Source organism: Myotis myotis, unplaced genomic scaffold (genome assembly GCF_014108235.1).
Source record: "Myotis myotis isolate mMyoMyo1 unplaced genomic scaffold, mMyoMyo1.p scaffold_m19_p_13, whole genome shotgun sequence".
Classification (NCBI taxonomy): Eukaryota; Metazoa; Chordata; class Mammalia; order Chiroptera; family Vespertilionidae; genus Myotis; species Myotis myotis.
Window position 1 is genome coordinate 54123444 of NW_023416317.1, and position 12318 is coordinate 54135761.

At 47.0% G+C, this 12318-nt stretch overlaps 1 protein-coding gene across 1 annotated transcript in view; it reads left to right on the plus strand.

Annotated features, from left to right (window-relative positions):
* CNTN6 (contactin 6) overlaps positions 1 to 12318 on the plus strand; it is a 165699-nt gene that overhangs the window by 23979 nt on the left and 129402 nt on the right. Inside the window, 1 exon segment of the mRNA XM_036333342.1 lies at positions 11214 to 11345. Within this exon segment, the coding sequence (XP_036189235.1) occupies positions 11291 to 11345 (55 nt within the window). The 5' untranslated portion in view covers positions 11214 to 11290.

Below are 12318 nucleotides of genomic sequence, written 5' to 3' on the forward strand. Positions count from 1 at the left end.
ATGCGTCCAAACAAGCCCCATGCGTGCGTGGAGTTACACGGAAAGTCAGAGACAGTACCCAGGCCAACAGCTCAGGGGTGGAGATGAAGGCTAGTCTCAGAGAGGCCTCAGGGGACAAGAGTACAGGCTTTAGAAGAGGGGATGTTAGTGTTGGTTTCAGGGAGATGAAGTCGCTACCTCCACACCCAATTCCGTCTTCTTCTGCATGTCGACAGCCTCCCATGGGTACACGCACCAGAGAGCACCGTGCGTGTGGTACCTGCTTGTTTCTGACATGTTTGGTCCAATAAATGACAACATCAGAACTTCTCATTTTCCCTTGAGCAACCCAAATGTATTCAAATGGTAAACAGCGAGATAGGGGGCTTTTGCTGTTTTAAGCTTTCTGAGTACCATTAAGTTCTATAAAGCTAATCTGCGTAGGTAGTTTTTTTCATTTCTGATCTCGTCTAACACTCATTTCAATATTGGAACAACCAGGGAGATGCCTCCTTTTATTTGCATGGTTTTCCTTTTAGTGTTTATGTAAATGGGAGGAAAACCAATTCCAGGAGGGACATTAGAACAGTCATGTCACTAGTGCTACTCTTGGGAACCACTAGGAAAAAAATGGATTTGTGTAAAAAGGGAAGTTATAGAACATCATCTACCTTGAGAGATGAGCTGTGTGCTCTTTTTTTTTAAAATACATTTTTGTTGATTTCAGAGAGGAAGGGAGAGGGAAGGAGAAATAGAAATATCAATGATGAGAGAGAATCATTGATCGGCTGCCTCCTGCACACCCCCCATTGGGGATCAAGCCCACCACCTGGGCATGTGCCCTGCCCTGGAATTAAACCATGACCTCCTGGTTCATAGGTCGACACTCAACCACTGAATCACACCAGCCAGACAGTAGTCATTGATTTAAAGTCCCAGTTCATGCTTTTGAAATCCATTTACACCAGGCAATATTCATTTGCATAAAATAAATATTGTTTTCTTCCTTGACCTTGTTACCATTCCTGACATTACATAATAAACCCTTTTGATTACATGCGCACGTCCACATACAGGTAGAGGCATATTTCCAAAACATGGAGTTGGACCATGGACTGAAAGGCCAAGGTTAATTTTTTGTGCAACTTTTCTGGTCAAAGTCCCATCCCCTCTATCTTCCCTTCACTTACCGAAAAAGTCAATTGCACAAGAAGATTGGTTAGTAGCAATAATCTCAGTATTACAGGAATAAAAATCTTTGCTGAGGTCCTATCTTTAGGGAAGGCACTGTTGGTATTTCAAGGCTAATGCATAACCCTCTAACAGACACAGGGGTTTAATAATCGAGACGGAGCTGTCCTCCAGCTCCGCCCACCTCACCCCCCCACACTCATCCAAGATTCCCCCCACGACCCCGATAACTGATGCTAATACCACGGAATCCTGTCCGCTCTGGGTGATTCCCGGCCTGGGAATCGCGCCTCTCTCCATGTAGGACAACGTAGATTTGCCTGAGAGTGTCATGCTCCCAGAAGCGACTCTCAGCCAACACGGGATGGAGAACGGATAAACAGAACCCCATCCTCAGCTGGGAAAAGCGAACATTGTTTGGTACCCAGTTCTCCCCATGGAGACTGAGGCCCGCGGGACCACGCTGACACCTGGCCTGAGAGCAAACCTTTCCTGGCTTCCTTCTCCCTCTTAGTAAGCCCCTTCCCTCCCAGGGTGGCAGGGAATCACCTCCCAAGGAAACTCCTTGCTTTCAAGTCCTTGACTCACAGTCTACTTTGAGGGCCACTCAGAACAAGGAAATAGCATGTCATCCATAGAGGAGTCCACCTGTGTGAAAAGATGCACCTTAGACAGGTGAGCCTCTGCCCCCGGGCCCACAGGCACCATCCGTCTCTCTCTAAGCTGGTTTATAGCAGCTGCTACACACGGGCTCAGCTGAGAGTTGGGGGCAGTGAGTCCTTTCTCAATGAAGATGGGACTTACTATGTTATTTTGTCTGCAGAGAGTCTTGGGATGTAAACAATAGAGTTGAAATCATAGGATATAAAGAACAGTAGTTGAGCATTGACCCATGAACCAGGAGGTCATGGTTGGATTCCTGGTCATGGCACATGCCCAGGTTGCAGGCTTGATCCCCAGTAGGGGGTGTGCAGGAGGCAGCTGATCAATGATTCTCTCTCATCATTGATGTTGCTGTCTCTCACTCCCTCTCTCCTCCCTTCCTCTCTGAAATCTACATAGTTATAACAGCAAAGGAACTGAGAACTCTTTCTTTTTCTCATCTGGGAGGTGGACCCATTAAGGGGGAGGCAGACCCTGGGGGTGTTTCCAAAAGCTAATTTCTGCTAAGACCTGCTCTGCCATCTCCCTTGTGATGGAAGTTCCTGTCACTCCAGGAGGTGCTGTCTTGGGTCCTCCCTGTAAATGGCATGTTGGCAGGGGAGATGGGACAGCATGACACCTGTCCTAGGAATTCAGCATTTGAGCTCAGAAGTAGTCCCACCCAGTCTGATGGTCATGTCTCCTGCCCAGTCCCACCCTGGAATGCAGAGCAGGAGGGAGGGTCTTGCTGGTGCTGGTGGGAGTGGTGGGTGGGCTTCCAGGGGAACCATTCGCCCTCACAGTCTGCCTGAGGCTGCGGGGCTGTTCTCCCCTAGTTCATGGGAGCGTGAGAACTCAGTGAAGGGAGGGGAGTCCCCGAAGGCAGAAAAGCAAATTCAACCTTTATTTTGACTTGAGTCGTGAGTGAGTACAGTGTTCACTGCTCACAAGACTCAAGTGAAGCTAACAGGCGAGAATGGATGGGGACCACCTTCTCTGCTGGCGAGGTAACCGCGGGCTCTGTGCACCCGGGGGGCCTCCGGGGACTGAACCGTTAGAGGCGGCCATTCATCAGACTCTGAGGGGGAAGGGGGGAATTTCAGTAAATGCTGGATCAAGGCAGTTCAGTCTTCCCAGAACCAATAAAAACGCCCTTTGCCTTCTCTCCTCTCTATTACAAGTAATTGCTATGCATCGCGCAATGGGTGTCTTGGAAGTAGTCACAGAGCGTCGGCGTCCTGAGGATGGAACGTTGGAAGGAAGAACGTAGCCATCCGTCATTGGCATTCATGAGAAAACCCGCACTCGATGTTTGAAAGGCAGGTCCCCGGGAGGCAATAGAGAAATCAGGAACAATATTGGGCCAAAAATACGGCTCGGCCGGGTGGGCAGGGAGTTGGTGTCAGGCGGCGTGAAGGGAGCGGTTTGGAGAGGGGAGCTGTACGGGCGCTGCTGTGCGTGTGCTTATTTATAGGGGGACACGCCCCGCGGAGCCGCTTGTTCTGGGAACAGACGGCACATTAGGCCCGAGGCGTCTCCAATAGGCAGTTGTGCTTCTACTTCTTCTCCTCTAAAACCTCTGAGTCCCATCTTGCCACAGGACCAATATGTTCGCAAACTCCTCTCTTTTCAAAGTCTGTTTGCCACCAACACGCCCCCCAAATGGGTTGTGCCGGGTACCGCGTTCCATGTGGGAGGCCCTGTGGCAGCCCTGGGTGACCTGGTGGCAGAATCCAATGCCGTCGCCTTTCCCTGGGGAGGCACCGTTTCTGGGGCGGGCAGCCCCGTGGCCCCACGGGCGACACACCTGGCTGCAGGGTGCCCAGCTGTGAGGAGGGGGGCGGGGCTTCGGTGGAGCCGGGGTCACTTTGGGACAGATGGGGCTGGTCGGGCTGATTCTCCGGACACGGACACGAGGCCCGAAGGCAGTGACTCCAGGCTGTGCCTGCTGCCCCGCTCCCTCGCTCAGCAGGCCTAGTGAGCGGCCTTCCTGGGCGATGATGCTGATTCCAGCAAGAGAGAGCCCTGCCTCTTACAATTATTCCTGTTTCTGGGTGGCTTTGTCACAACCCCCTGAAATGATGAGGGCGGCCGACCGCCCAGTCACTGGGTGAAGTCAGGCCATCCCTGTGCCCTCATGTTATTTTTTTCTCTTCCTCTGTTTTATTTGTATTGTTTTCCAGATCCCAGCCCCTCAAGGCAGAGGAATCCCCCGGATTCTGCAGCCACAGGGTTGACAGGTGACCTTGGTCCTCCCAGGAGCCTCCTACTCGGTGAGGGCAGGGCTGCCGGTGGGAGTTCGCACCCGGGACAGGCTGGTGGGAGAGAAGGCGAAGGTCCCATGGTCCTGGGGCCGGGGCCGTGCACTCAGCCGAAGGGGCTGGGGACGTAGGCACACGTCCCCCTGAAGCCTCGCATAACCCCGAGCAGCAGGTGCTAGCTTTCCTGCTGCGATGATCATGAAACGGGGCGCAGAGGCTATGTGACGTCCTCTGAGGTCACGACGCTGTGAAGTGGGTTCTGAGAGAGACACCGAACTGTCTGGGTTCAGAGCCGCCCTCGGCGCTGGCTGAACCCTGCCCCGTGTTGACAGGCTCCGGGCGGACATGCAGCTGGAATGTGCTGCCCTGAAATGCCCACCTTTGACCCAGGCCCGCTCTCCCGAGACACAAACAATAAGTCCAATCCTTCTTCCGGGAGAGCCTTTAACAGCTCCTCCACCGGGAGCCCTCCCCTCCGCGGGCCAAACACACTCATCTCTGCCCACTGACCCCGGCCGCCAGCCACTCCGTCATCCTCGCCCTGCGCCCTGGACGGGGCTCCAGTTTGTGAAAATTCCCCTGTAAGCCAGGCTCCTCAGGGGAGAATAACCCCTACGTGTCTGCACGGGGCAGGTGGAGGCGGGAATAGCGCCTGCCTCCCTGCCTGGCCACGGGCTTGTGTTCCCGTAACCCGGGTCAGGCGCGTTGTTGGCGACTACGGAAAAGACAGACCAATACTGAACCGGCCTAACATCATCTGGGAGTTTCATCTTTTTTGTTTGGTTTGGTTTTCACTTGAATTGATGTGAAACCCCTTTCCCTGTACCCGCTCCTATTCTGAATAACTTAGGAGATCACCTTTGTCAAGCGAAGTACCACACAATACGTAGTTTTATTAAACACCATGTTATTAGATTTAGGTACTGTTTTGGCCTGGACTGAGTTTTTTTATTTGGCTTCTCTTTAATTTGATAAATGTAGCAAAGCAGGAGGAATTCCCCAGTCTGCTTTTTATTTGGCATATAAAGAAATAAAGTTTTGCCCTAACCAGTTTAGCTCAGTGGATGGAGCATTGGCCTGCAGACTGAAAGGTCCCAGGTTCGATTCCGGTCAAGGGCATGTACCTTGGTTGTGGGCACATCCCCAGTAGGAGGTGTGCAGAAGGCAGCTGATCGATGTTTCTCTCTCATCGATGTTTCTAACTCTCTATCCCTCTCCCTTCCTCTCTGTAAAAAATCAATAAAATATATATTTTTAAAAAGAAATAAAGATTTTTTTCCCCTCTATGGCTCGAATACTCCCCAGATAAATCTGTTTATCCTTCCCCCAAAACAAAATAATGTTTCCTATGCATATTTGTTTTCATAGGATGGTTCTGTAATTCTTATTTTATTTGTGCGTGTTCTTTTGTTGTTGTTGAAATGTATAGAGAAGCCAAAATAGTGAAGAGAAAACTAGTCTGCCCCTTGTTGTCTAACATATATGCTTGGCATCTCTGCTTCTACTCATTCTTTGTTTAAAATATATTTTTATTGATTTCAGAGAGGGAGGAAGAAGGAGAGAGTGATAGAAACATCAATAATGAGAGAGAATCATTGATCAGGTGCCTCCTGCATGCCCTCTAGAGGGGATCGAGCCCACAACCCAGTCATGTGCCCTTGACCAGGAATCAAACTGTGACCCCCTGGTTCATCGATTGATACTCAACCACTGAGCCACACTGCCCGGGTCAGAGTGTAGGATTTCTGATGACTACAGCTTGGTGGCTCAGCTAAAAAAATGTAGGAATGACTCTAACTTTTTAAATAACAAATATATTTGCATTTGCTTCGTGTTGTTAACAACTTAGCGTGTAATCACGCCGCCTCCTCCAGGAAGCAGAGCTGCATCTGTGATTGCATTGAGCTGCTGCCTCCTGCCCGGCTGCTCATCCATCCTCTACCTGGACGGCCTGTTTGGAGAGCTGGCCAAACAGGCCCCCTACGAGCGCATTATATCCTGAACACAGAGGCGATGGTGCAATTCATGTCGCCACTGCGCCTGACTCCATGGCGGTTGGCGTTTCCAAGTTTAGCGCTGGCTTTTTCAGATCATACATATTTCATTTTTAAATTTGTTATTGATTTACTTTGATAGTAAATAACTCCGTGAATGCTGAGGTGGGGAATCTGTTGTAAAAATTATGATGAGTCTCCTGCTCTGTCTGGCCCTGGGTTGTTTTTGTTTTGTGTTGTTTTTATCTGATGGGTATGGAACAGTGGGGCTACCTGGAGAAAATGGATTTGGGATTTTTAATTTATCTGATGTAGTTAATTAACTGGTCAATTAAAACTAAAAGGGCCATTAGTACTGAGCACATTTGTTCTGACGATGAACGCGCCTTCGGAGAACAGGTCTGGATCCCGCGATGAAATTCTTCCACGTCCGACCGAAGGGGCTCCGAGTAGAGGAAGAAGGAAGGCCGTCACGGGTGACGCGCCTGCAGCGTGGTTTCCTCTTGTGCCAACGCAGCACAAGCAAGACAGGAGGGCGAGGAATGGCCGGCCTCTTACGTACTCTCCCTCCGGCGGCCCTTCTCTCGCTCTGTAGCACCAAAGCCATTTCGTGCCGTTTCTTTTTCCCACATCCAAGGTGAGACCATCCTTTCAGAGAGCAGAAGGTGTGGTTTGGAGTGTGCTGGGGGGTCCCACCAGGAGTTACATGTGTGAATGAGCGTAGCCCTCCATCGCCACACTGCTGTCACATGCACACACCTGCGGACGGTGAGGGCCTCAGGTGGAGCGACTCGGGTACGAACAGCGTCCCTGGCCCCCGTCACTCAGTGTGCAGGGCTTGGTCTCCCTCGCATTCACCGTGGAGATGTGGCTGGTGAGCACCTGCGAGGACTCGTGCTCCTTTCCAAGGTTGGATTCAGAGCCACCCATGCCGCCCACCGGCCCCACGTTCCCCATGCCAAGAGGATGGGAAAACTCTCCTATAAAAGAAAATAATCAGAGATGCCCTCTCTCTTCTGGTCCCTCCCACGTGCCCCATGGCTGCTGGACAGACCACAGGGATCATGGCAACCCCTCCCGGAGTCCCCCTGCCGCCTGAGGTCTATCTAGCCAACGCGGGCCCTCCCTCATTCCCGCTGGCTCCCTGGCCACTGCACCACATGTGCACACCGAGGGGTCCTATGGCCAGGGGTAACTGGAGCGATGGCTTTCCAGGCCTAAAAAAGTGCTTTTTCTGATCCAAAGAAAGTGTTAGTGTTGTCTGGGTTGAGAAGAACTGGGGTTGGCTATGACCTGTCAGTCAGGGAACCGTCTCTGAATCCTCTCACAGGCCTCTGGGGCCAGAGGCTGGCTGAGGCTGCAACGTGAGGAGAGGTCATTTTAGGCAGGACACTCCCAGGCTGGGGGACTCCAGAACGGGGACCGTTTTCTGATGGACCCCTGGTATTTTGCTGAGTGCCCATACCGGGGTTAGAGGAACGCAGTCCCAGCATCCTTCACCGAGGTCCTCACGGCCAGGTGTGCGGGAGACTTTAGGACGCATCAGACCTCCCGGGAGCTCTCCATCTCTTCGGGGCAGAGAGGAAATACCTTCAGTGTCCAGGGCGTACTGTGTTCACTTGGCCTTTCCAGCACAAACGCGTCCATTGGCGGTTCACAAATACAGATCGGATTGGGTTCCCGTGAATCTCTATTGACAGAACCGGTGGAGGACCAGATCTGCTCAGGTCTGGTTTGCGGATCCCTATCTTAGCCTTTAGCAACGTGGGACACTCTGGTTGAATTCAGACGACTCCTTCAGTGGGTGAAGGCTCTATTGTGAGCCAACATTTTCAGTTCAGCAGAAAAACAGAAATATTCATACTAAGTTGAATGAAATGGACCCAAGACCATCACATTAGTTTAGGGCGGTTTTACCACAAAATGAGTTTTGTCACCCAACTTATAAAGGTCTTACATATTTCAGAGACTTTAAAATATATATATATATTGGAACTGCCAGAAAGAGATTTTGAAGTGATGCATATCCTTTGTTGTTGTTGTTGTTGTTAATCCTCACCCGAGGATATTTTTCCAGTGATTTTCAGAGAGAGTGGAAGGGATGGGGAGAGACAGAGAGAGAAACATAGACCTGAGAGAGACACATCCATTGGTGGGGCATCCCGACCAGGTTGGGGCATCGAGCCTGGAACCCCGGTACCTGCCCTTGACTGGAATCACACCCAGGACCCTTCAGCTTGCAGGCCGACACTGTCCACTAAGCCAAACTGGCCAGGGCGATAGATATTCTTTTGCTGAAGTGTGTGAGATGGTTATGTTTGCATGAAGACATTCCATGAAAGAAAGAGGAAAACGCATGGTCTAAAGGGGACAAAGTCTGTCCAGTAAAACAGAACAATGACCTTAGCTGTTGAACTTAACCAAAATGTGGACACCCACTTCTAGGGGCCAGAATGATCTGGGAAGATCACATGACCCGTAGACCTCTTTGAGGGTGTCGCGAAGTCCTTTTAAGTTTCCTGACTGGCCTCCTCTGTTTTGCCTGGACCTGTCCTTAGGGTCCGAGGGAAAGAATTCCTGTGGTTGTTTTGCGAGTCAGTGACCAGCATCCATTGTACCTGCTGACCACCTCCACCCCATTTTGCTGGGAGGACATAACCAGCCTCTTCTGATCTGTTTTGTTCTCATGGAACCAGAGTGTTCTTCCTGGGCGATTTAAACTTCTAAAAAATGGAACTTTTACAGATGGTGACGGAAACATAGATATGAGCTACTTGGGCTCTCTCTACAGAGCGTCGCCATGAGGCTCGTCTCCTGGGCTTTGCCCTCATGATGGACGCTGAGAAGCAATCAGATGGTCAAGGGCGATATTTGCTATCCACCTATACACTGGGGTGAATCAAGCAATCGGAGACTATTAGAGCTGGGAGGAATGGCAAGGTCATCTCTAGGTCAAACCCTTCCATTCTCCTAGGAGGGCCTTTTTTCAGAGACTGCTACTTCCATGCCTCATTTTTTTCTTCAATGCATAACCATATACCATATATTTACCTCATATAACTATTTAGCAATGTGTGTGTGTGTGTGTGTGTGTGTGTGTGATTGGTTTTGCTGTTTTGTTAAATGTCCTTGTCTCTCATAAAATAGCAAGAATGGATATAAACACATACATAGATATATACATAAATATTTATTGAAAAAATTATAAATGAATTACTATATGGAATGTTATTTCATTTAAATGTACGAAGTTAAAATGTTTGGTGTCAAATGAAATGGAAAGGTGATGTAAGATATGAGAGAATTTGTGAACGGATGATATCAATTCAATATAACAGATTGACCTAAATATTGTTTATTTGGCCTTTGATTTTTATTCCTTGTTTAAATCTGAAAGCATTAAACTTAGACACTACAAAAATTTAAATTTGAATAGGGTCATTGTTTTTCAGTTTAAGTTGGAGTAATTAGTACCAGAAAGAAATGAAAGGTTATTAAAATTTAAAAATATATCAGGAAATGATTAAAATATTATTACTTTACTACTTTTACAATTAAAGTCCACATACTTCCAAAAGCATTTGAAGTCACAGGACAATATTTCCACTAAGTTAAAAGTTACCAAAGGGTTCTATTGTTTGCTATATAATAATTTTATCAAATGTGACCTAGCTGAGTTTATTCTGTAATTTTTTGAGATTATGAGTTCCATGAGTCTCCTACTAGATTTGTCTTTGGAAGTAAAGGCCAAGCAAACACTTTATTTGGAGTTCATTTATCATTGGAAAGTATAAATGTCAAAATGAATTAGAGGAAATTAGGACGTATTCCCATAGGAAAATATGTCCATATTTGAAATATCACACTTCCAGAAATTGATGTCCTGCACTATATTAATTTTACTTCTAGTGACATTAAGCAAAATAATGTTTCCTAATGAGCATATTATATATCTGTGATGTCTATATATATAAAAGGCTAAGCAACCATCCTACCATCCGACCAGTAGCTATGATGCACAACGACTACCAGGGGGCAGACACTCAATGCAGGAGCTGCCGAACTGCAGTGACTTGGCAGCGGTGGTTCTTGGGTGACGCACCCTGGAACTAGAGAGTAGGGAGCCCGATTCCAGGGTACATCACCCGAGAACTGCCCTCTCTCAATCCAGGACCCCTCAGGGGATATCAGAGAGCCGGTTTTGGCCTGATCCCCGCAGGCCAGGCCGAGGGACCCCACCTGCTGGAGGGACCCCGCTCACTCTGCAGACACCCTTTGAGCAGTAGCACTGCCCCAGGTGTGGCCGGCCGGGGAGGGACTGTGGGAGGTTGGCTCCAGAGCATTTCCGGCCCGTCTCACCCAGTCCAACCCACCAGTCACCTTCTAATTAATATCCTTTCAATGTGCATGAATCCGTGCACCAGGGCACTAGTATTACATAATGCTCTAGTATAATGAATTATATATTAGGAAAAGTGATGATTTCTTTATTTTTCATAAATTAAAGGGATATTTTTATTTTATTTTTATTAAATTTATTGGGGTGACATTGGTTAATAGGTTTACTGTTTTCTAATAAACACATTCTCAACAACATTGATAAAAACACTATTGATGTTGTTTTCATTTATGTTGATAGAAATATTAAAAAACCCAAGAAATGTATAAAATCACTGTATATATATATGTGTGTGTGTGTGTGTGTGTGTGTATATATATATATATATATATATGCAATATTTTATCTCATTTCTAATGGTGTAAAATCAAAAATAAAAATAAAAAACAGAATTGCAGTAGTTGCTTGATTATGTTTTTAATTTTCTTTAACATTTCCAAAACACTAGACTTAAAATTATACTAACAAAAGTTTTAATCCACATGGAATACATTCAATATAAATATAACTTCATTCCAATTCATTAACTGCTACAGCAAATTTGATGGCAAATGAAATGTTTATCTGAGGTGTGAACCAAAATTATGATACTTTGCCAAATATACACATATGTAAAACATAGAACTTTAGTTGCTTTATTTTGGGTAATGACATTTTAATGTTACCTAAAAATGCAACAATTAATGTATATTTTAAGATATGCATGCTGGTATGTTTGTCATTTCATGACAGTTTTGTTTCTTCCAGACTCTGGAGATTCTGACTGGAAAGCAGACCTTCTTTCCTGCTGAGTTTATGGGAAACTTTGCCTTCAGAAAGTGGAAATGAGGTTGCTATGGAAACTGGTAATTCTGCTGCCACTCATCACTGCTTGCGCAGGTAACGTGTTCTATTGTTATAAGCTTTGATTGATAATCTATTGGCGTTTCATTTTTTTTTCTACAAGTGACACAGTTTTCAAATGTGTAATACATTATTTGAATGGCTAAGTGATGAAACTGTGAAGTGAATCTCTGTGGCTAATCCAGGGAGTTTAATCCTTTGATAATGTATTAAGTGCTATTTTTTAAACAGAACTAAGATTGTTTTAATTATAAATGGTCAAATATTAAATTTTTATAGAAAAGAATAGGATTAAATAATTTTGTCAGCAATAAGCAAGGAAGACTAGCTCCTTTTTTTTTTCCTTTATACTGAATTCTTTCAGAAGTTAAAATGGACATATATATTTAGAATTTGGTGTGGCAAAAAAAAAGGTATATTACACAGGGGAAAACGTGACATAGAATGTTATATCAGAACTAAATTAACTCTTGAAATTTTTCTTTCCATTTCAATGATACATTGATTTGTCCAAGCTAAATATAACAACGTCTGTGTATCAGTTAGCTTTTGCTTTGTAACAAATCACCCCAAATCTGCATGGATAAAAAGAACAAATAACCATGCATTTAGTTTACAAGTCTGTAAAGTGACGATTTAAAATGGGCTTCCCTGGGCTCTGCCTTTGGTTTTGCTGGGGTGCATTGCACCTGCGGTCAGCGACTGGGTCATCCGGGGCCTGGCTGGTCTAGGACATTCTCAGCTGAGACACCTGTGCCGCCACCGCCCTGGTCCCAGCGTCCCCAGCCTCTGTGAGTCTGCGCTCTTTCACACGACGCATGCTCGGGGTTCCGACAGAAATCAGTCATGGGCAAGGTCTCCTGCTGTCTAGCCTTATAGCTGAGACAGTGTCTTCTTCCAGTGAAAGTCACAGGGCCAGTCCGGCTTCACGGATAGGGAAGTAGGTCCCATCCCTTGGCGGAAACTGCAAAGTTACACTGCGGAGGGGGCCTGGGGATAGTCCAGGGAG